Here is a 25435-nt window from a genome sequence, read left to right as displayed (position 1 = left end):
CACTAATTGTGTATACTGTACTATTGTAATCTTACTCATTTCAGTTCAGTCGCATATCCTACGGCTACTCTTGGGAAAACGTGTCCCTAGTGGCTCGGCAATACGGCGCCGTCCTCCGTTCTCTCCCAGTGCACCCAGGGGAGGGCACTATCCCTCTCTTACATGCCAGGAACATGCTTCACTACTTGCTATCAGGGGTGGGCCGGCAGAAGGACAAGTTTGAAAGCGCAGAGCATCTGTTGAAGATTTACGACACGCTGCTGAAACATCCTGATGCGTTTCTGGATGAGGAAGTAAGTATCCCACCAAAAACATTTTCATGTAAATGATGACAAGATGAACCGTATGTCACGCACGGTGAAAAAGTTATCAGATTGCAAGTAGAGCCAAGCTTCTAACTTCTACACCTTAGCACAAACCTTAGCTTAGTCAAAATAGGTACTTAATGTGGCACATCTGATTCGCGGTCGTCACATGGGCCCTTACGTGAAGTAGTTTTTCACCTTACTGACCTTACGCCGTAAGGTGAAAAATTACTTCACTGTTCATTACTTTTCTGTTACACAATAGTTCTTCTAGTAACGACGCCGTCAAACTGTAGATTATGGCTACAATTGAAGGCAGGAGAGGTGGAAATAGTCCCATAAATGAACCATAACCCAATTTTACCTTCCTCAGAAAGTCTACGACCTCCAAAACGCAGCTGTCGACACAGCTGGCATGCGTAGCAATGTAGACCTTCGCCTCCAAGAACTTACCATCAAGACCAAGCCAGTCCGGGATGACAACGCAGCCCACTTTGACTTGTCGCCCACTGCTGGGACTGAAGAATGGCAGTTGGCATCAGTGGGGGTGGAATTAGTGGGCAGGACGGGGAATGCTTCTGTTGTTGCTGTGCAGTACCATAATTTGGCTGCTAGGCTGCCGTCCTTGAGGCGATCCATTGAGTTCAAGTGAGTTTTAGATTAACTGAATGGGTTTTGCAATTAATTGAAGCCTTTGTCTAGTAAATTCCTGCAAAAATTCTATCAGAGATGTAGTAACTTAGTGATCCAAACTTTATTAACTTTATAATAGAGCGTCAAAATGCATTAAATACGTCTCTGTTCTGTTACAATGCTGTGTATTAATGAGGTGCCTTTTAAATTTTCCGTGTTTTATCTTGTTTAACATTTAAATTATTATTATCTTTACCTTTTCTTATGACTTCTCCACTGTACGTTAATATATTTTCTTATTCTTTATCTTTCTACCTATCTTGTCTTCTTTGCCTCTTTACTATAATTTAAGGTTATGTTGGTTCGTTTATTATTTTCTTATTGGTTTCGTCCTGGCACCTACAACGGCTGTTGTAGCCAGTCGGTTTCCAGGAACGGCCGCGAGATGGAGTATGTGCTGGCGTCGCAGCAGGTCCAGTTATCTGCGAGTGGCGCAGGAGTTGATAAGTCGTTACAGCATTCTGTCACTTTGCTGTTCACGCATGTCAAGAATTATAGCGCTGTTGGTGAGTTACCCTAATTAATGAAAACTAGAAATAAGTATTAATAAAGGAGGCTCAGGCTTCATGTAATAGGTATGAAAGAAATAGGGTCACACAGGTCCTTCGCAACTTCGTTTCCCCAGCGATACGGAGCGACTAACTGGTCTCCCAAGCGAAAGTTACAAAACAGACTGGAGGGCAGATTCTCAATGCCGGAGGCTAATGCCCGTTTTCACCATCAATCTCTAATTTTTAAGTGACCCCCATGAAAACAAAATTCCTGTTATAGTTATGTTACCATAGGGGCATTAGACTCCGCGCCATCTAAATTAGCTAATTTAAAAAATAGAATCAAAAAGATATTGCTGTGCTATATTGCTCCGTACCAAGATATGATAATGGCACTAGTACCTCTGCTATACATTAGACATGCTAAAATATTTCTAACACAATATTAATTTCCAACAGCATCAAAACTGGCCTGTGGATTGAGGACCGCCTCCGAGCCAAGAGCTTGGAGCACGAAGGCTTGCGAAGTGCGAGTTCCCGAGCCAACTCATGTTGCGTGTCGCTGTCGAGGACTGGGAACCTACGCTCTCTTCACCATCGCTAGATCTACGTTGGTAAGTCTTAAAACGCACAGTTGAAGTACCAGGAACTTTTTGTCCCTAAAATTGGCAGAGTTACATACCTTTTTTACCTTCTTTTTCTGACTCTTTGATCAAACTGAAAACAACAACAACAATCAATAATGTACCTTCTACTGCTATTTTTATTTATTTACCGGCAGACAATGATGACTGAGTTTGTTGCGGCGCTTCTTCTCAGCACTTGCCAAATGTTGGTCTCGAAGCGCTGGTAGGGTAAAAAGATTGAGACATGTAGGTAGAGGCTCCTTAAGAGCAAAACATTTGACGATTTGTAAGAAATTTAAATAGTCTATTTAAACAAATAAATACATTTTTGACTCCTGACTTTTGCCTTTTAAACTTATGTATCTGATTCATATTTGTATTCAGATGTTCTGTACTTATCTATAAACCCATTTGTAACCGTCTCGGGAGATAAGGCAGCTTTTGTTTTCTAGTAATCTGGGGCAGGGCTACCTCTCACTACGTATTCGTGAGATCCTCTAGCTAGAGTTAAGATTGCCACGCTGCTATCTTCTTCTCTACCTGGCCCATTCCCATTTTATTTGGGGGTTGGCCTCCGAGTCATGCGTCTCCAGACGGCACTATTCCTGGGTAAATAATTTAACTTGGTTAACCTGCTTTATTCCAGACAGACGTAGAAAAAGACCTTCGGGGCGTGGTGAAGATCACCGTAAGCCTTAGCGGGGCCATGTGTCTAGCAGCGGCCGCTCTCCAACTGCTGAGTCTAGTTCCTGGAAGGAAGGCTAGACTGCCAGTGCTGCTCAAAGCGGCCACCGCAGGAACGCATTCCGCTGCTATGCTGGCACTACTTGAGTGTGATACTAGACAGGTATTTTTGGACTTTACATTGAAGTATACTTTGTGACGAGTAGTAGTAATAGTAGAACTTTGTGCTTCATCATCATTATCATCAGACTTATTTAGTCGCCTCTGCAGAAACGACCGTCTAATTCACCAAAGGTCCATTTACTTCAAAGGCCACATCCTCCATTTAAAATTGATCCATCTGACACTCCCCATACTAGCCGGACGGGTTGGGGATGAGGACGTCTGTATTCGCCTATTTGTGCCCTAGTCATCTCTTACGACATCAATGGGAAGAGTGGGAGTGGTCATACTCTGCTCTGTAAATACCACACGACATTAAATTGCTTAAAATCTTTTTGGATTGGGTAGGCCAGATCCTGATGCTTACCTATCTGTCCCTTAGTCCACTCTTCCGACATCCATGGGTAGAGTGGGAGTGATCCTAGTCTGGATTGCCGAATACACACGGCATTAAATCGCTTGAAATCTTTTCGGGTAGTGAAGGCCTATTGCTTAGCTATCTATCCCTTAGTAGTCCATGGGTAGAGTGGGGAGAGTCATCCTGTTCTGCTCTCGTTGAAACTACACGATATTAACTAAATCGTTTAAACTTTTCGCTATCCAATGGTAATATTACGTATTCTTTCAGGAGGAAGCGTGTCCCGGCGCTCTAGGATGGGTGTGCGCAGTGTGCTGGTGCGCAGGCTGCGCAGCGCTGTGCGCGCAGCCGCTGCTGTTACAAGCCGAGCTGGCTGGCCGAGCGCAGCGGGCGCCCTCTGTCGGGCTACTAGCTGGTGAGTTTTGAGATACTTTTTCATCTTTGCTGCTAATGGCAATGCCAGATTTTGTATGGAAGGTGGCGTCTTTTTTTTTTCGCGCGGCCATCGACCAAACTTTGTTTTTTGATTACAAAATAGTGTAATAAACCATACATACTATGGCATGTATACCTCTAAACTCAGTCTGAACTGAGTCACGAGCATTAGAAGTTTGATGATTTTACATACTAGATTTGCTTTTTGCACGCAAGTTTTGTAAGAAATTGCAACAAAATATTGCGATATTTTTTTATTGCGCTGATTCTGCTCCATACTGATGTCTGGAGCCTTTAATTGATGGTATTGTTTGTTTACACATAAAATGTCACTATTTTGTTGCAATTTTTTTCAAAACTTGCGCGCAAAAAGCAAGTCTAGTACCTATGTAAAATCATCAAACTTCTAATGCTCGTAACTCAGTTCAGACTGAGTTTAGAGGTATACACGTCATAGTAAGTTTGGTTTCTTACACTATTTTGTAATCAAAAAACAAGGTTTGGTCGATTGCCTCGCGAAAAAAAAAAGACGCCAATTTCCGGCATTGTCTTTTGGTGCCAAATAAACATTTTTTTCTTTCTTTCTTTTCTTTCTTTTAATACTTCCCTTGAGGTTGATGTGGACGAGTAAAAGTCAAGTACAAGTCACTTCTATCATTTGATTTTGTATGTAAACTGAGAGCCTCATTACATAACTAATTATTTGAAATTGCCATAAGAGTGCAACTGGACTGGACAGGATCTGGGGAGTTACGTTTTACCTTCTCACATCCTATGTTATAATATTTCTGCCAGGTACTCACTAGAAAATGGATTCTTGAATGTATGTAATAGACCGCAGTGTAGAACGCTTCTAGGAGGAGGCTTTACGCTACGTTACAAGTAGACTATTATAGCTAGAGTACATAGGCTGAAAACGATGATGACGAATCTAACATCATTTCCTTGTATAACGAATCTATAGACCAGGTTTCACCAAATGTTTTGATCCTCAGGCGTGTGCACCTTATCATGGCTGACGGCTCGGCTATGGGGCGGCGCGCCGCTCCAGATTGGGGCAGCGGCGCAGGCCGTATGCGCATGCGGCTGCGCTCTATTAGCGGCGCTGTGTCTAGCGCTCGCTGCTACCGCTGCAGCAAGACTGAGGACTATCACGCACAAGGTGCCGGTGGAGAGGAGGAACTATTTGAAGGATAGGTGAGCTCAAAAGTCTTGCCTTTCAATCCCAACTATAGGTACTTAGCGGCTACTAGTGGCAAGCCACGGCTGCAACGACTGAGGACTATCACAAGATACCGGTGAAAAGGAGGAACCATTTGAAAGACAGGTGAGCTTTCGTAAAGAGCTGGCCATTTCAGTCCGTGATTGCTTATGGGCGGCGCACCGCTCCAGATTGGGGCAGCGGCGCAGGCCGTATGCGCATGTGGCTGTGCCCTATTGGCTGCGCTGTGTCTCGCGCTTGCTGCGACCGCTGCAGCAAGACTGAGGACTATCACGCATAAGGTGCCGGTGGAGAGGAGGAACTATTTGAAGGATAGGTGAGCTCAAAAAAATCTGGCTTTTCAATCCCAATTATAGGTAGGTACTTAGCGGCTACTGGTGGCAAGCCACGGCTGCAACGACTGAGGACTATCACAAGATACCGGTGAAAAGGAGGAACCATTTGAAAGACAGGTGAGCTTTCGTAAAGAACTGACCATTTCAGTCCGTGATTGCTTATGGGCGGCGCACCGCTCCAGATTGGGGCAGCGGCGCAGGCCGTATGCGCATGTGGCTGTGCCCTATTGGCTGCGCTGTGTCTCGCGCTTGCTGCGACCGCTGCAGCAAGACTGAGGACTATCACGCACAAGGTGCCGGTGGAGAGGAGGAACTATTTGAAGGACAGGTGAGCTCAAAAAAATCTGGCTTTTCAATCCCAATTATAGGTAGGTACTTAACGGCTACTGTTGGCAAGCCACGGCTGCAACGACTGAGGACTATCACAAGATACCGGTGAAAAGGAGGAACTATTTGAAAGACAGGTGAGCTTTCGTAAAGAACTGGCCATTTCAGTCCGTGATTGCTTATGGACGGCGCTCCGCTCCAGATAGGGGCAGCGGCGCAGGCAGTTTGCGCATGCGGCTGCGCCCTATTGGTTGCGCTGTGTCTAGCGCTCGCTGCGACCGCTGTAGCGAGACTAAGGACCATCACGCACAAAGTGCCGGTGGAGAGGAGGAACTATTTGAAAGATAGGTACGTTGGCTGATTTAGGAACAGACTTGGTCATTTCAGTGCCTGAAGAAATAGGTAGAGCGCTGCTAGCAGTGCTTTGTCTGGCGCAGACCATGGTGCGTAAGATGCATATTATGTTGGATATTTGAAAGACAGGTGAGCTTGCTAGTTTTCGATAAGAGCTGGCCATTTCCGTCCGTAGGCAATTGCTGCACTTTGTTAGCGGCGTTGTGTCTAGCGCTCGCTGCGACCGCTGCAGCGAGACTGAGGACTATCACGCACAAGGTGCCGGTGGAGAGGAGGAACTATTTGAAAGACAGGTAAGCTTGTAGGTTATTCAGTTCTGGTGACCGTTAAAGAAGTAACCACCAATGAGGTCTAGTGGTGTGGTAAGACCACCTAAGTACTTCAGACCCACATGTCTCGGGTCCCGATACTCCCGATCCTTGCCGCTGCCCGCTACACCCAACGATCCTCCGCGTTCCGATCACAAGAAGCAATTATTCAAGTCTCTAGCTCTTAATAGTTGATAAAACAGACCAATAACGTAAGGTTTGTACCCGGTTCTTTACCCATTGTGGTGAACTTGACCTGATCATTTCGACGACCCAGTTTAGCTATAGAAAAATCAACCTTAAATCACATGAGTAGACACAACTAAAATAATACTAATGTTGACAGGAGCCGAGTGATCCGGCACACTTTGGTACTGCTGGTGACGACATCGGCTGCGCAGGCGGCGGGTGTTTTGTACGCGCAGCCGGGCGAAAGGAAAGTCGCGCACGTCGCCGCGCTGTCCGCTGCGGCGCTAGCTAATGTACGTATCACCAGGCCTCCGTCACTCGCCTATGCCGGCCGAGATAATTACCTACAGCGCGCGACAACTTCAAGTTGCAAATCAGCCAGGGCCGCCACGCGCCTGTGAGCACACGCGTATTTCTATACACGCTCGGTCGATCATCGTCGCAATCAAGGTTTATTGTTCCAACAGCACTGTTATTCTTCTTTATTGGAAAATCGTAATATTTAGGAATAATAATTAACTTTAGTGATATAAATAATTTAAAAAAACTACACTTTTGAAATAATTTTGAAATACTTATGACAAAAAACTGTAGTAAAAGAATTATTTTAGCTAATAAAAAAATTAACTTTACTTCACCGTGTCTATTTTCCGACACTACACCTTTTAAAACTGTTTGTCCAATTTCGAATTATCGCAACACTGAAGTTTATTAATAGGTACTTTAGAGATGGTACGATTATACAAACACCACTAGATTAAAGTTTACCAATCGTAAATACAATAAATGCTTCTTAAAATTAAATTTTTATTTATTTTACTTTGCTTAAAATACAACCCTGACGCTTGAGCTGTGAGGTAGATTAATTCTGAACACAAAAAAAATGTGCTCTTGTGAGCGTAGTAGTAAGGTGCGATTTCGAATGCACCATGTGCGTTGGATATTTTGCATTATTATTATTACCGTTAAAATGCCGGCATCTGATCCTACACAAAGGAGTGCAATTTCTGTTGCTACTATTATGTATTCTGTGCTACTATTATGTATTCTGTGATATCACGCAAACCGTAGAGCAAGGGTGGCCAACCGGACGATCGCCAGTCGATCGTGGCAAGGCAAAAAATACTATACATGATTGTGTACTAAACTATGCTGTTCCATTTAAGATTTCGAGCACTATGTAAGTGTTAGATCGCCAAGGGTTTCGTTAATAAACAGTAGATCTTATGTCTAATCAAGTTGGCCACCCCTGCCGTAATAATCATCAGATCATTTAGTTTCCACTGCAGAAACCTTTCAATTTTATTTACCAGATGAATATAGAGTTGGCACTGCCAAGAACTATTTTTCCCTTATTCGCCTTTTTCATCCCCGACACGAGTGAGCGTTTCTATTCTATTATGCCGGTACCATACGCAGTGGCGGCGTAGCATGGGCTGGCACCCGGGGCGNCCGTCACAAGTTCTAAGGCACCCCCTGGTACCCCCCAGGATTTTGGGGTTACCTACCGATTCGAAGATTGAAAGACAATCGCACCCCCCTCCCCCCCGTATCATGACATAGACCGCAGATTTGCCATGCAGATGTGCCAGTGAGTACTAATCTGCGTGACTTGTGTCACCCCCTGATGCTTGGCACCCGGGGCGGACCGGATAGAATTTTTCGTTTGGACTACTCGTTAATTACACTATATTATTTATGTATGTATATTTTATGCAGTATAGGTTAGTGTCCGTGACTCCCATTCGGCATGGGGCACACTGAAAACCAGGGTCGTGGCCTTCCTCACCGGTGGCCACGGCATATGCTGAGTGGGGTCCCATTGGGATGGGCATCGCTGTGCGACAGGGTGGCACTGCTCAGTTTACTTTCTCTTCCATTGTATGTTTTATGTCACCTCTGTCTTATTTTTATTTTTTTATTTACCCCTTTTGTCTTTTGGGATGTCCATGGCAATAAATGTTTCTTTCTTTCTTTCTTAATATGGAAAAAATTCCACAATGAATACAGTAGACATAAGAAGAGCAACTTTCTACAAGCCGTATAAATACAAGTATGACGTTAATCTACAGGGTGTAGCGATGCTGGTGTGCTACGTGATCCGCGATGAAGAATGCCTGCGGTCCGCGAGGCGGGTGCTTTCGCTCACGCCGCACCGCGAGTGGCAGGACTCCGCCGCTGGAGACACGTCACTCAATTGTGAGTTTGTCTTTTGTATTGGGCCATTCCACCTTCGGCCTGATCGTCACTTACCATCAGCTGAGATACAGGCCAAGAGCTTCCTCATCGATCATTTTTACATCAAAAATCCGACAGGTGCTCTCGGTATAGTCTGCTCGGCAGATTTAACGGATCACTGTATATGTCTCCTAGGCACGGATATAGGCAAGAGCAAGACCATACCGAAGCGACCCAATATCAAAGTAGACTTTGATGGAACTGCAAAAGAGCTATCTCTAGTAGACTGGTCCACCATTATGAACACTGACTCTGTCGACGATGCTGTCACAGAATTTAGCCAGATTATTGACATGGCAATCCAAAACAATACCAAAGAAGTAAAAACTAGCCGTTCTAGACACATCCTTAAACCTTGGATTACGCCGGGACTAATTAAATGTCAAAGACAGAGAGATCGACTTCACCTGCAAGCTCGTCTTAACCCACTAAATACAATAGCTCAAATTACATATAAAAGATACAGAAACTACCTGAACAAAATTCTATACAAACTGAAAACCAACTATGAAAGCCAAATGCTCGCGGCTAATGTGGGCAATCACAAACTACTTTGGAAGTCGATTAAAGACATATGTCATCTTAACAAATCTTACAACCATGCCAATGCCTTAACTAACAGCAAACCCAGCCCTACTGAATCTTTAAATCACGCTAATAACTATTTTGCAAACATTGGGAAAAACCTTGCTAGTAAAACATTATACAATCTCTCGGAAACACAAGAATCTTTAGCAGCTAAAACAAGATTAAATAAGCAAACTCCCGAATCCTTTTTTATGAACCCAACCGATGAAGATGAAGTAAATAATCTTATATTGGACCTTAAGTTAGATAGCTCCCCTGGCATAGATAAATGTTCCCCACCACTCATAAAGGTGATAAAACAAAGTATTTTAAAACCACTGACTCATATATACAACCTAAGTCTTTCAACAGGTTCATTTCCTAGGAAATGGAAAGTAGCCCTGATCACTCCCATACACAAAGCTGGTGATAAAACTGAGCCATGTAACTATAGGCCAATTTCTCTTCTGTCTATATTCTCCAAATTATTGGAAAAGTTAGTAAACAAACGAATTGTCAATTACTTAGAAGACAATAACCTCATTCCTGAAAGACAGTTCGGTTTTAGACGAGGAAAATCTACAGAAGACGCCGTACTGTTATTTAGCAACACGGTGTCTGCGGCTTTGGATGAGAACAGGTCATGCCTTGGTGTGTTCCTGGACCTCGCCAAGGCCTTCGACACCGTGTCCATACCAATTCTTTTACAAAAATTGAACTGCTTAGGCATCAGGGGAATACCTTACGACTGGTTTTGTAGTTATCTTTCGGAGCGTTCGCAGTGCATTCGGGTTGGCATGGACTTTAGTGATTACCTCCCGGTAGAATTCGGAGTTCCTCAAGGAAGCATCTTAGGTCCGACGTTATTTATAATTTACATGAGCGACCTCTTGGACCTCCCTTTAGACAGAGCTGACATTATATGTTACGCTGACGACACAGTCATCCTCTTCCAGGGTTCGTCCTGGACAGAAGTATACAAAACAGCAGAGGAAGGTATGACGGTGGTTGCCGACTGGCTTTGTAAAAATTTACTGACTCTTAACGTTACCAAAACTAATTATATAGCATTTTTTAAGACAATTGCATCGCAACCTCCACAATCCATAGTNGGTAAACTCATGGTAGAGGCACTGGTCACTCTTTCTAAAGACCTCCTATGAGAGGGTGAAAATGAAATTAAATTCTGAATGAAAGGATCTTGCCGTGAGATAAAGGGGATCTTCTATGAATTATGCTCCTCCAAGATTTAGGGGGGTCCCGCAGGACAATAGTGTAATTGTCCAATTAACTGTTTGTACGTGTTGAAAACGTTCCCTTCTGAATTTCAAGAATGTTAAAGGGATGAAAACGTTCGCGCTAAGGTAGGTGCGAATTGTTGTACGTCGTAATAATTATTTTAATTGTTTATCCTTGTTAGGTTTCCCCACCTCGCGTTGCATAACGGCAGCACTTCAAACCATAAAATTTTGTTGGAAATTAGAACCTATTACAACTAAATAAGATGCCAGTGTTTAGCTTAATGTACCACCGTCTGTCCTCCTATTACGGACTTAGGACAGAGCGTAATAGAAATTAGCACCAACTTATGTAACTTTTCTTAACAAGGAAACTTGAGACAAGAAAATATAGCCAAAAAACTTTACTACTTACCTTTTCGCTATTAATTAACCCAGCCAAAGCATTGCAACAAGTTCTGTTTGCTATAAAAACTCTGATTCCACAGCATGTATAGCAATATCAAAACTTTCATCAAAATTGAAATTTTTAGCATTTTTTTTATTACTCCAGAGAACAATGAAAGAAGGTTAAACTTATTCTAGAAATCTAATATCACGATGATATTAAATGAGAGCACTTGGACTCAGGTTTCATGTCTTATGTATGAAGTAGACCCGAGGTTCGTAGAGAATTCATACCTTTTGCCTGAATAATTCCGTTCAGAGGTGTATTGAGTGAAATACTCATGAAGACGATTTTATTGTCTTATTTGGAAGAAGCTTGCGAATAATTTACGGGATTGCTCGTATCATCGGAAGCATAATACTGTGACGTATATTTTTTATAGTCGGCATATTCTGGAACAAAGCTAGAGACTGTCAAACATCATTTTTGTCGTTGAAAATAAATTATCTTTCATCTTTGATAACCCTAATTGGATTATAGCTAGAAGTCGATTTCAAAAATAATGAGAAATTGTCTTTCCTTCTATGATCCTATCAATACAAATTGTCAATATAAAATAGGTAACAAACATTATTTTTACAATTGTTTTTTCAACCTTTGAAAATAATGAAACGCAAACAAAAACAAGTATTCGAAAGAATGGAAATATGAAATCTTACATGTTCCCAACTCAAAGTAATAATGTAGGTACGAAAACTTTAAGTCTTCATAATACGCGAAACACAAAAGCAAAACGCGTTTATTCAAATTTTTATTGCGAAAAATCTTGTAGAGTTTGCTGAAATGAAGAAAAGATATTTAATTAAACATTATACTGTGGCCAAGGTCTTATTGACATCAAAGGGAAAATTGTCCCAAATTGTAATTATTGTATTTTTGTGCGAAGATGAAAGAAAGTTGGTTCAAGGTAATAAGGAGGTCAGATTTCTCTAATTGGTTTTGTTATTTCGTTTGAACCACTTAATTTGTAAAATTACCTATAGGGTTTCAATAAACATCTGTTTCTTAATTATTAATATTAAGGAATTTCCCTATGAAAATTGTATCGTGTGTAGGTATGTTTTTGAGGTATTTAAGATACCTAAGTGTATTTTGCGAAATGGAAAAAAATATTCACAAAACTACTTGCTAGGGAAGTTACTTACATCCTAAGAAAAGCTACAAAAAAACACTGGAACCGCAAAGAAAAATAGTACCCACACTTTTTCTTTGCGGTCCAGTGTAGTACCTAATCACTACATATTATTAGACCACATACCCCATAATCCCTATGAGAAAATGAACGTGACAAATCTGGTCTCAAATCGACGTTAGAACTTGCAAAGTGGCACTGCGATACAAGTTCCCGACTTAAGTAACTAACTTAAGTAAGAGTCTGCCCAGTCAAATTACTGGATACGTGCCTCGAATCAACCGCTGTTTATTGAAGTCCTAATTACATTTGGAATAGACACCCTTGTAGCAAATCTTGCAATTAATGGTCATTCTTTCAGACGTCTGAATTGGCTAAATCCAGGATTTAATTTATTGAGTTAAGTCTTTTTTCTTTATTTTTAGTCTGTTTCAAGCACAGAACTGAGATTCACTGGCTAGTTGGATTAGAAGTTATTTTTTTTTCATTTCCCTCTAATATAAACTCGAGGACGAGAGGATGAATCTCAAAGAGCTCGAGTTAAGATTAAGTTGGTATACACTATGTAACATGAGCGACCTTTTTAGTATTTCCTCAGTATTATTTTCTTGATATTGCTTGAATACACACGAACAAATAATATTGTTTAACAGTTATAATAGATTATGGCGCCTGATTCAATATTCTCGCATTTTCTTCTATAAGAGAGAGTTGAGAAACAAAGTATGAGAAGATACTTTTTTGAGTAAATTAGGAAAAAACCCATAAAACACATTTTATTTTTACACGTAGGCTTTTAAACAGCTCTTTTACACGTCCCAGTATTAACTCTAACACTTCTTCGGGACAATAAGTAAATGGGCCAGCACTGAAAAGAAGCAGTGCGAGAAACTCAGTAAGATGAGACATTATGTACAAATAATTACATTTGAGGAAACCTCAAAGAAAATAAATAATTGGTAATAGATAATCTAAAAGTTAAAATAAAAGAAACAAGACTTAAGAAAGCAATGTTCTATAAACTCTGAACACTGAAAACATAAATACTCGCATCTTTTCTTTGCAAACAATAGAGTTCATTTCATATCGACTTCAACAGCTTCTCTCAGCAGTTAGCGTCACAAAGATATTGTCTTTTAAAGCAATAAAACTACTGATCGTTCAGAAAATTAAAATGTTCCGATACGTTCTAAGTACCTACAGTCGCCAACATATCATATAACAGGTTCTACTTATAAGTTGGAAGAATCGCACGACTTCAACAGCAGTTAGCGTCACAGAGATATTGTCTTTTAAAGCATAAAACTACTGATCGTTCAGAAAATGAAAATGTTCCGATGCATTCTAAGTACAGTCGCCAACATATCAGATAACAGGTTCTACTTATAAGTTAGAAAAATCGCACTTATTTAAAAGTACATAGGATGCATAACATACATTTCGAGAAGCGCAGTTTCTTGCTTCTTATTTCTTAAAAATACAACTGTTCATTTACTTATTGTCTTAGCAATGCCGATAGATATCAGTTTCGCAAATATTAATGAATCCTACATACAGATAGAACCAATATGACAGTGAAGTCAATGTCTGCCCGTTTATATGATAATAGGATTTTGATATTATGGTTTTTATTTTACCGTAATTTCGCCTACCAGAAATTATAATTTTCCTAAATAATGGAAATAGTAAAGCCGCTTTGTTGTACGAGTAGTTATTTATGTAGATGAAGGTAATTTAGTGTTTCTCTTAACCTTTTAAGCCCTAATGATAATGAATTAAAGGTGCTCAAAACTTTTTTCAAAAGCAATGTGGACCGACGACCTCGTAAAGGTAGCAGGAAGGCGCTTGATGCAGGCCGCTACTAACCGGGCGATGTGGAAATCATTGCGCCTCCCCCAACTATGTTGAGCAGTGGACGTCCTGTGACAGAAGCGATGATGATGATGATGCCAGTCAGAAATAAAAGTCTGTATTCTTACCTATCGACAGTTGGGAAGCCTTATTCTGATCAGCTGATATCTCTCTACAATGGACGTGTCGCAATCTTCTGAACTAATCTGAAGCGTGCAATACGATCGAATAGCTGTGAGCTGCACGCGTTATTGGCAGTAAATCTTTCACTCCACAGAATACACCCCCGGGCTATTGCTTTAGGCATTTTAGTGTTGTGCCCATTGATTCCCTTTCCTAGGATTGTTTGCGCCAAATATTTACCTTTTTCGGTGCTTTCGGATACTCTTATTGCGGTGTTAACAAACATACGGAGGGACGCTGTTTGCGTAAAAGTTGTGTTTAGGAACATTTTATCGGAAAATTATTATAGAGGCTCTTTATAACTATGTATATCTAACTATTGTCGTTCATTTAGTAAGTTCATGATAACGAAGCAAAGTATCAAAAACGTAAAATTAAAAAGTGCCTACCTACTTAAATAGCGATATTTTAATAAAACACCGAAGATTTAAATGGTTGAGTATTTTCTTCTACCTATTACGTTCCATTTACTCCCAGCATTCTTAGCAACAAAAAGTCTACATTTTAAGGCTTGAGACGTCTAGCATTATAAATAAGTAGCGTATTTTTTTCTGTTTATTTGCACACAAAATATCCTTAATACTAGACGAGACATATTTTCATCTTCGACTCATATTTTGTGACATTCAAGACGACCTAGACAGAGATCAATACATAAAATCATATTCCACACACCTTTCACACCGGTCGCTGAAAAGCTGGCGTGAAAACATTTTTCGTTTTCCATTCGCGGAAAATCTATTTCTATACAGAAACGAGTAAAATTCAAATCATTTCATACGCATTCAAAGGCTAGAGAAACACTTAAAGAAGCGCCTTCTTCTTTGAAAATACACCTTCAAAAGATCGCTTTCAATGTAGCTCTTTTAAACAAAGTTGGTAGTTTGAATTATAAACATGTTTCTTACGAATCCAATTCCTGAACGTTGGAAATCGATCCAAATTATATGATAACAGCTATTTCATCTTATTAAGGAATTCAGGTGGGATACATACGAGTACCTACACACTCATTTATCTAATCTCCCATTATTCTAAAGACAGATTGGACGTACATAATACAGAACAGAATCATCTGAAGAAAATGAAAAACATAATCTAGTAGCTTCTATGACGTACAATTTAACCCCTTAAAGGTTTTCTCGATATCACAATAATCGTAATCATCGTGTGAAATGGAGCACGACTCGACAGAAAAATGATGCGTTATCACATTTCGACGTTTCAAGATTCGATCGCTCGGCAGATCCGCCCTGAAATTCGCAAAACTCGACCTGTTTCTCATCAGAAAGCCATCCATCCACCCAATGAGTCACCTGACTCCGTGCCACCGCGAAAATAAATTGCGACCGCACTCATTCCAATCACGTACTCCCGAATTTGTCATATTGGATTTTCAAGTCCTCCCATCATCCCCTTCCTGTCACTATACGAAAATGAAAACATGTATCATTTTTGTCCGGTCGCATCAAATCACAACTTTACCTATCCGGCCATAAAGTTCAGATTGGGAGTATGTAGCCCACAAATGGAATATAGGAATGTCGAAATTCTTTAAAAATACTTCTGTAATAGAATTCGTTCCGTAACAAGGCATGCATAACTTCCAGAATTTTTAAGACGTAATTTTTTGTTTACAATGTGCTTTGTTTTCGTCTTTATGTTTTCCTTATTTGAAAATGGCTTCATGAAAGATGGAGCTTTATAAATACCAGCAGTCCACATCAGCTTACATAATTATTATTCAAGTAGGTATGTCAACTAGAAAAGTTAATCAACCCTTAAATACAAAAATACTATAAAACTCCAAACATACAAGTTCATAGGGCGCATTATCATACAAAGAACTTTGACCCTAATGACACAAGGAATAAAATTATGATTTCCAATAAATTATTAGTAAAGAAAGCCCTAAATATATCTACACGATTATCAGCACATACAACAGCATGGAAACTGTGACCCTAATCGAATGGTAGTAAGGAATAAAATAAAATTTATTTTCACCCAGCAAATATACCAAAATTAGTGAACTAAGCCGTAAACTCATATGATTTAGTCCCACTATCAGCACTTGCTTTCAATTTAGTTTCTCATATTCATGGGGGTCCGATCCTGCGTTTTGTTGTGGGCTTTACGAAAATACACGGAGGGCATTTTAAACCCAATCAAGGGAAAATCAAAACGCGGAAAATGGGTGGGGGCTCAAACGGAGGGTTAAATTCGACTTATCGATTCGTTTTTATGACTTATGCTGACGTTTCGTTTCTGTGTTTGGGGAAAAGCGGATTTTAGTGGTTTTATTGTGACAGCCATTTGCATCTCGCTGGCATCGGTTAGGACACTGATCGGTGGGAGGGTGCGAACAGGCTTTTGGGATGACTCTCGTAAGTTATGGCAACGCCAAAGAAGATCTCTTTCGGTTCGTTTGTTCGTTTGTTTTAGCCAAATGACGTCCACTGCTGGACAAATGCCTCCCCCAAAGTTTTCCACAATGAACGGTCCTGCGCTACCCGCATCCAGGCTCTTCCTGCGACCTTTCTCTTCTTTCTCTTTCGGTAAAACAAGCAAAAGTAGTACTTATGTTAGTAATAAGAAATAGCAGATTTGTATTTTATAGTATTATTTTATAGTGAAAGGTTCTTATCTAGACTATGGGTCTCATAACGCTGAAATACGGTCCTATGCTAGAAGTAGACAATTCTGTGCGTTAGAAATCAATTACATATACAGATCAAGATTGAACGTATTAATATCGCACGATCCTAAGCATAGCTACAACGCGTAGGCATAGCTATGTAGTAGCTTCGGGCGACAATGCCTGTATGTGTTAGATAACGTCCGTATATGGATCACAATAGACGAGATTCTCTACCCACATAATACAGGTGGTACTTGATTAACTATCATAATGTATGAGAAATTCCAAGGATATTCCAATAATATTAAGTAATAGTTGTAAGGAATTACTCCGCTCATTACTATTCTATATTTCCAGAGATAAGACCACTTAAAATGAAAGCGTTTCAAATCAAGTATTTCTTTTATTTGACAATTTTGTGTGTGTGTGTGTGTGTGTGCAGTAAACAGTATCTAGATCTAGAATTAACGTAATCACTACGTTAATCTCATTTTCACCAATTTGTATTAAAGAAAAGCAATTAATGCCTGAACATACTTAACGCTTGAAAAGTTACTGTATGTTTTTCAATGTAGGTCCTACTAACGTAAAATTATTATTGTTTAATGTGTTAAAAGGTTTATGAAACAGAACCAAAGCTTATGAGTATACGGATAAGATGAGAGGAGGATGGGGTAAAAGTAGATCGTGCAATAACACTACCAGATAACTCGCTTCTTCGCTGCGACTTCTGAAGTGCAGTTGGACAAAACAACTTAGGGTAAACTGTCCCCAATACTCATTATTACGACATTTTTTCGCATGCCCACCCCACACATTCCTGCGAGGGGAGACAGGAGATAACAGCCACATTATCGAAATACCGATGCGCCCGTATTAAAGCGGGAACACTGAGAGTTAAATAGCGATTTATTGTCATAGGTAGGGGTAAGAGGGGCAAAAAGGGCCTGTCAAAACGTTTTCACGTCAGCTCATCTTTTCAAAGGTTTTTTGAGACAGTAAGACGTTTTTGACAGCTTCAAATAACGCCAATGACACTTCTTCTTCAGAAAGCTTACCACTGTCACTTTAGTTACGAGTAAATTAACATACACCCCACTTAGGTAGACTTCACAATAACAAAACTTTTTCTAGAAAGAAGAAATAAATGTAGGTCAATCCTTTAGGAGAAAGCGCTAACAGATAATTTAATGAACTCATCCATTGAGCATCCTTTCAACGTATAAAAGAGCTTAGCTAGCTCAATGGTGATTTTAGTGTTCCTTCGTTATTTTACTCTAGTAGAGTCGACATATCCCACTTAAAATCGTATTTATTACTACAAGGTACGTACGTACATATTTATTACTACTACATAACATGCTTGCTATTTAGCATGATGTGCTATCGCTTCATCAACATCATCTTCAGATGTGCAGGATCCCTTTCTAATTTACCAGAACTTCCCTCGAAAAAAAATTACAGAATTTTAATGCTTAAAATTAGAGAAAAAGGCTTTGGCCTTTTTAAAAGTTGTTTATGCTCTTTTGCGACCTTGAGCAGAAATCTTCTCAAAGGGTGCTCGTTAATCAAAACCCGCGTGATCATACTGCCAGTCACGCCCAGCCTCAGAATTATGGTGCCATTAAATAAACATATTGGGTATCGCGAATTTCTCATAAAAACCCGGGATCGGTTATTACACCATAGTTGGTAATGTCCGCCCATTACTAGGGTAGTAGGATCGCTCTATTGCCTATATATCTTGAGGCAGCTTTATTGAAATTCTATTGCTTGAGGCGGCTACGGTGCTACTACAGTCAGGCCCGTTGTGAAACAACGCTCTAAACTAAATTTGAACTCAAGTATAGATTTCAATAAAGTATACAGTCATAAGCTTTAATCTAAGCTTTTGAATGTAATTTGTTTCTGAATTATACCTATTTATTAATTAGGTATTTATTTTACCTACTTTAATTTGAAACAAAAAACTTCTTACCAATATAGTTGAAGGAGCGACATTCTGAATCTATATATATAAAAATGAAACCCGTTTCGCGTTGTCACGGCATCACGTGTGAACGGCTGAACCGATTTCGATAATTCTTTTTTTTAAATGTTTGTGGAAGTCCAAGGATGGTTCTTACGGAAAAAAATATTAAGAAAATCTCTACGCTAAGGCGGTACGAAGTTCGCCGGGTCAGCTAGTTTATAAATAATTGTAATATATAATTTATTATACTTAGATTATGAGTATGTTTATTACTTGTTATTTTGACCATAATGGTAATGTTTTAAATAATATCAATCTTCTTACGTAATAAACATTTCTAGATAGTTGTTAACTCACAATTATTAACTACATTGTTAAATTTTCAATTTCTCAGCTCCGCAGAAGGCTTTCGAAATAATTGCGTCCTGCAAATAAGACTGCTGCAAGGAAGCACTCTTTGACCCAAATGTCTGGAATTGCAAGCAACAAGTGCAAAACTACTCAGTTCTCTGAATAATGAATGTTAAGCGGTAAATTAATTCCATTGAAATGGTTGAACTCAATTTAGGTTGCTGAAGTTTTAGCAATTCAATGGAATAGTGAGAGCTTTTTAACATTTTGATAGGTTATAAATAAATGTTCCCAATGTATAATTGTAGACCACATTAAATAAAGTTCCAGGTAATTCAGTAAACTTGAATTTCTCCATAAAACCAAGGGAAAGTCAATAAATTAGTATACTTATTTATATGACTATACTTATTTGATAAAAGTACGATCTATTTTTCGTAGCACATCATCGATGCCGTTAGACTCTTTTCTTTTACTATAGTGTTGATTGTTCACGGGTTCAATAACCCCGTCAATAGGGGTGACTACTTCTGTATGCAGGGTTGCCAGTTATAGACAAATAAGATTGATTAGCCGAAATCACGAGTGTTTTACCTATACATTCGCATTATTCTTGTACAAGTATTAGAGGTTTTTCCTTATAATTTACAGGTAGACTCTTCTTGAGTAAAGAAATGTCTTGAACAAAGATAATGAATGCAACAAAAGAAATTATCTTAATAAAATGTTCATAATATTATGTAGTACAGAGAAAAACCTCAAAGCCTGATTGAAACAAAATAATTATGTCAGAACAAATCCTCAAGTCTGGCAACCCTAGTTGAGTGTGCATTCTGGCGCCCTAGACTATACAAGAGTGGCTGAGGGCCTAATCGGCCCTTGTCCATTCAAGCAAGCTTCGTTCTTGCTACATATTATGGATGTTTTATGCATATTTAAATTAATTGCCAAGTCATAGTACTGTATTTAACATAGAATCTAAAAAAAATATTTTCTTTTTCTGTTTCTGTTTACTCAATTTTTAAAAACGATACCTATGTATAAACTATTTGTGAAAACTATTTTGGCAAATGTGAAGTTTAATTGGTAACTCTATATGTGTTATAGAATGCTGTTTGTTTTCCTAACAATAAAATAAAAAATAAAAAATATTTTTCTACTAGACATTTTTGTCGTATTTTTGAAAAATTAAGATTCTTTACATGAAAGGTTAGACTAATTTACGATTTGTATGACTTATGAAAACGACAATTTTTAATTAATGGACATTAAAAGCCGACACAGACTCCAAATTACCTACTCATTTTGTTGTACACTGGTGCAAAGTTGTGTGATAGAAGCTTTAGTTAGCTCTTTTAATTTACCTTTATACGAAACGACAACATTAACTTTAAATAATATTATCTCCATAATCTATAAATATTACACCCCGAAAATCTTGTCTTTAGACTAAATTATGTCAAGAATAAATACGGATTACAGTGCGTAAGGTGGTGCTCTACTTTCTGAGTAAACGTCCGCTGGAACGTCTAGCACGTAAAAAATAATAGTGTACCTTAATATTTTTTTATTTTATAGTCCCACCGCGAAAATTTCCTCCCGTAACAACAAATTTGTTGGCTGTCGCGAGAGAAAATATACAGAGGTCGCAATTCGGTACAATGGAACGTTCTACGCGAACCTCGTAAAGGCTGTCTGTCTTGATGTCATTGCCACAAAGAAAAAAGCAACAATGAGCTCTGATTGGTGGGCGAACGTCGCACGTCAACGTGACAGATGAAAAGGGCGTTCCAATTTTAAATTGGAAAAGTCTACGTTCGTTTGTTATTCGATCTGAAGTCCGCATGCATGAGGATTTTGGCGCCAAATGTTGAAGGATTAAACTTTTTTTGCGCAAAAATTCTTGGTCAAATCTGTAGTTAAAAATTAATGAATTCAAAGCTTTACTGTGATTGGAAATTTTAGTAATCTAGCTGAATTTTAAATTAGTGTAATATAACACTGCTCATCGGTGCTCTATTAGTGTTGCCGCACTAAAATCTAGCATTAAACAGCCATTTCTAATTACAAAGGAGAATCATGCATAGAGTTCTCATCTCTAAACTCATTATACTCGTCCATAAAGAGACTTTTACTACCCAAGGCTGAAAGGAAGGCTGACTCAGCCGTCATCCCGGTCAGGTGACTCAAGTCACATCCTGGTGCGGTTATGACTAAAAGATGAATATTAAGATAGCAATTTTAACTGCTGAGTAGTGTCATAATGTGATTTAATACTGGGAATTATTTTGCGCTTTTATATTTTCGTCTTTATTAACACGTGTGATAACTTTTATCAAAAGTAAGGATGAATTTTTAGATGATGGTTTCTTTCACGATTAGCAGATTAATTGACATGATTATTAATCATAGTCTAATAAAATAAAATCTAAGGTATAGATCTACCAAAACTATTGTATTAAGTTTATGTATTTCTTTTTCGAGTTTAGTTCTAAGATCAACTGTCAACAACGCGTGACCCGACACGCAGTGGGAACGCACATGTTAAACGATTTTTGAAACAATGGTAATAAATTTATTCTCTTGTTATTTACAAACTGACGAAATTGAAGTAAAAAAAAGGTCCAATTTAGATAAATTGAAAAGATTACCGCCAAACCCAAACTCCAGTCTCAAAATTCCTAACAATCGGGAATTCAGTGTCGTTATCCGTTTAAAGTAATTAAAAAGTAGACAGACCCTTCTCAATGGAAATCCCGAGTCAAATTTGATTTTAAGGAGGGAATTATTAATCCAAGTTTTTAAATGGCAGTGGGTCAGTGGATTTTTCAGACCAGTGAGCAAAGCTTTTAAGTTACAACACTGGTGACGTCCGATTGAAGTTTTATTAACTGAGGATATTGTTGCCGTTTTGAATTAAGAAATTATTTGAAAGGTTTTGAAAAACTGTAGGGGAGACCGAGGTAAATTATTCTTACAGATAATCGATATTTATACATACTAATACTGTTACATGCTAAACACACACTACAGGAGAGTTGTGACAATTAGCTCGAGACTTGAACTAAAAAACGCGCACTGTTACGAGCTCGCTAGTAGTTAATAAGTTTCAAAATTGACAATAACACAACTGTCCTCTGTTACAACCCACGTCAGTCTCCCCTAGCTGCTAAGGTATGGGGAAATTAAAAAGATTTATTTTAATTTGTAAAAAATTACATTACAAGAAGTAGGTTCGACCTTCGTAGGCGAGAGTAGGAGACTAAATTCACCTGCAGAACGGATTTATCTTAATTAATGTAATCGGAAAAGTACAAAGGCTACTATTTATTGAAATCTACCAGCTCCTAAGTCTGACATCATCTATTATTACAGACCAACGAAAAATCAAAGTAAAATTGAATAAAATAATGATGTTGCGTTTAGCACTTTTAAGTAACATCCGCAAAATAGGACGATTGTCTTCCTTTGAAGGACGAAGAAGAAAGTAAGTACGCTTTTTCACGTTTCAAAGAAAGTTTCCTGACAACTTGATTAAGAACATCCACTCAACCCAAATGAAGCGACAAAACGCCTGTAAAAAGGGCAAGTCTACCAAATTACGTCTTCTCTGCCAATAACAGAACACATTCCGAAAATGAGGCAGCACGTCTACCAAATTATACGATATGAATAGCTTCTGAGGACCGAGTTGGGTCCGCGTAACGAACCGAGCAGAATGTGCGGGCAGAACGTTTTGACTCCGGTTGTTAGGTATATAGAATTAGCTATTTATGTGACGTCAGTTTTTGTGCATGAATGTAGTGATTATTTAGTGTTCCTACTATTTCTATTCGGTACCTACTCGTGATTCGGCAAGTAGGTGTAAAGGTACTGGGATTAAACAAGTATACATTATCAAAAATTCAGATCAGCAGATCGCTATGATACCTTGTTAAATGAGATGCTCAAATTCTAACAGTCTTCGCCCTAGGAGAATTAAATACATTTTCGTTCGTTCGTTCGTTCGTTTCAGCCAAATGACGTCCACTGCTGGACAAAGGCCTCCCCCAAGGTTTTCCACAATGAACGGTCCTGCGCTGCCCGCATCCAGGCTCTTCCCGCGACCTACATTTTACTACTTACTAAAAAGAACATGGATCAAACCCGTATTTTAAAACGAATCTAAAATATCAATTTGAACACTAGCATAGATTCATTCTTCATAATTCGTCTAGGGTCTTTCATAATATGGGCCTTAAATTCACTGTTGCTATCTTCCAACATGTTTCTGTAAGGCAAGATATAGGTATGTACACTGTAGGTGTAACATCAGGTAGGATTGCGATCAAATACCTGCTCTCCTTTATAAAGAGCTTTCATGTCACGTTCTTACCTTAGCCTCGAAAACGATCGTAGAGCAAGATATTTTTCATTTGACTTACTCGTAAAATATCTCGTCTGTCACATGTCGCCTGCTTCTCAAATCTACTCTCTGTAACATTACTGTTAGATATTCCGTAAATAATGTAGATGCAGTTTTTGTGGCATGATTTTTCGTTATTGCTCATGAATATTGTCAATTGTGTTTGTTCAGCATATTTTTTATTGGTTTTTTATTTTGACACGAATTCCGATGTCAGTCAATCGATGTTCATTTATACTTGATCAAGTATTTGATGTGTGAATCACTTGAATTTCTGAATAACCTTTGTAAACACGGGACCTCTGTAGCAGCCATACAATTGAGATCATTAATCTTTGCAGACATTTTGCGTACGCATGAAGTGAGAATTGAATCAAAATATTCTTGTAATTTAATACTATTGACTTCAATATTCGAAGTTATGGCTAGATTCAGTGCAAATACAGCAGAAATTACAGAGCGGGCTGTCGCAGATAGACCAAGTGTCAGAGCGATACAGTTCTAGTGGTCAAACCAAAACAAACCTTACAATGTCTTTGTCAGTTCACAGTATCAGTTCACAATAGCTAAACCATCAGCACAGTCTCGTTAGAATTCCGAACTTACCCCGATCTTCTACAATTTCCCGCCTAACTTTCATGTCTGTCCGTAACGAACCCTCTACAAACAATGTAAATTGATGTACAATACACTGAGGCATTCAGGTGTATTCTAACTCATTGCAATAAAGTCTAATATCGATTACACCGTTTATTTCATTGCTTCAAGTTGAGGTGACCGGCATCCGAGTATCGTAGGGTAAAGTGGAAACTATTTTAGAGGTCACGATTATCTTGTCTAAGTAAAGGAGGGTTGACAAACTAGCAAGATGTCCTTTGATAACTGAAATTGTTTGGTATTGTATCGGATCCCTACAATTTGGAATACAAGGACTTGGTTGAAAGTTAGTTGGTCACGTAGCGTAAAGACGTCGGCACATCAAGGAACACTGTTCCATCTTAGGCAATAGTAGGTACTTTACCTACTTTTATGCAATGTGCATAGTAGTATACTAGAGCAAGTATACAGCTATCGGCTGAAAAAATGTCTGCGTAATTATGGGTAAAACAATTATTTGTATACAGTATACATCTTTCTAAAAACACCAAACAATTTTAGTAGCACAGGGCTAATTTCAAGCAGGCGTAGGCGGAGGCGAAAACGAGGACAAAAGCTAGTTAAAAATGAAACAAACCAAGTACCCAAACCGCGAACTGTAAATTAGTTCCAAACATTTTCATCTGTGGGCTTTCAAACTGTTTTCAAATGTCCTCGTACGAAAGTACACAATTTGAGAGTGAAAAGTTTCGAGAAACACGTAGGTAATGAACTGAGTTTCCCTTTGCCCTACGACCTATGGGAGTTAGTTTAGAACATGAGTTAGTCTGTAGTTTTGTATCCACGAGTTCACGGTACCTACATGTTGCACAAATGTGTATTTGCTTACATAAACTTGGCAGGCGTTTTGTGAGACGAGGCCGTACCTGTAACAGAAAAATTTCAGTATTAATGACCGAGTAATAGACCACTTTTAAGAATAATATGGAATGCCTGACACTTGAAACTAAAATAGAGAGCGTACGATTGTGTGGTGTATCAAGCCAAATAGGTATTGTCTTTTTCAATTAACCAGAGACTTCGGTAGAGACACATTGGGCTAGAAGCCAAGTAGGGGTTTGTAATTGTCAGATCTTTAAGCCACTGACTGTGTAGATAACTCTCTCATGATACGTTATAGCCTTATGTAATGGAGGATGTAAGTTAGGGTATCCTGTAGAAATCAAGAAATCTTGGGAAAGATAGATAGATACTTTTTATCAATACACACAGCGCACAAAAATCATTTTCTTATCCATAAATGCAAAATAAGAATATCACAAC

The 25435-nt window shown here is 39.0% G+C and overlaps 1 protein-coding gene across 1 annotated transcript in view; it reads left to right on the top strand.

Annotated features, from left to right (window-relative positions):
* Positions 1-10457, top strand: part of LOC114364343 (uncharacterized) — a 60755-nt gene extending 50298 nt beyond the window's left edge. The window contains exons 14-24 of the mRNA XM_028320461.1: positions 45-293; positions 679-953; positions 1356-1504; positions 1949-2103; positions 2762-2962; positions 3590-3734; positions 4750-4951; positions 6647-6782; positions 8562-8688; positions 8806-9060; positions 9667-10457. Coding sequence (XP_028176262.1) covers positions 45-293; positions 679-953; positions 1356-1504; positions 1949-2103; positions 2762-2962; positions 3590-3734; positions 4750-4951; positions 6647-6782; positions 8562-8688; positions 8806-9060; positions 9667-10457 — 2685 coding nt within the window. The remainder of the gene's footprint in view (positions 1-44; positions 294-678; positions 954-1355; positions 1505-1948; positions 2104-2761; positions 2963-3589; positions 3735-4749; positions 4952-6646; positions 6783-8561; positions 8689-8805; positions 9061-9666) is intronic.
* Positions 10458-25435: the final 14978 nt, after the last annotated feature.

This window comes from Ostrinia furnacalis, unplaced genomic scaffold (assembly GCF_004193835.3).
Source record: "Ostrinia furnacalis isolate ACB-3 unplaced genomic scaffold, ASM419383v2 OfSCF7379, whole genome shotgun sequence".
Lineage (NCBI taxonomy): Eukaryota > Metazoa > Arthropoda > Insecta > Lepidoptera > Crambidae > Ostrinia > Ostrinia furnacalis.
Note: the sequence above shows the minus strand (reverse complement) of the source record. Positions and strands in the feature narration are given on the sequence as shown.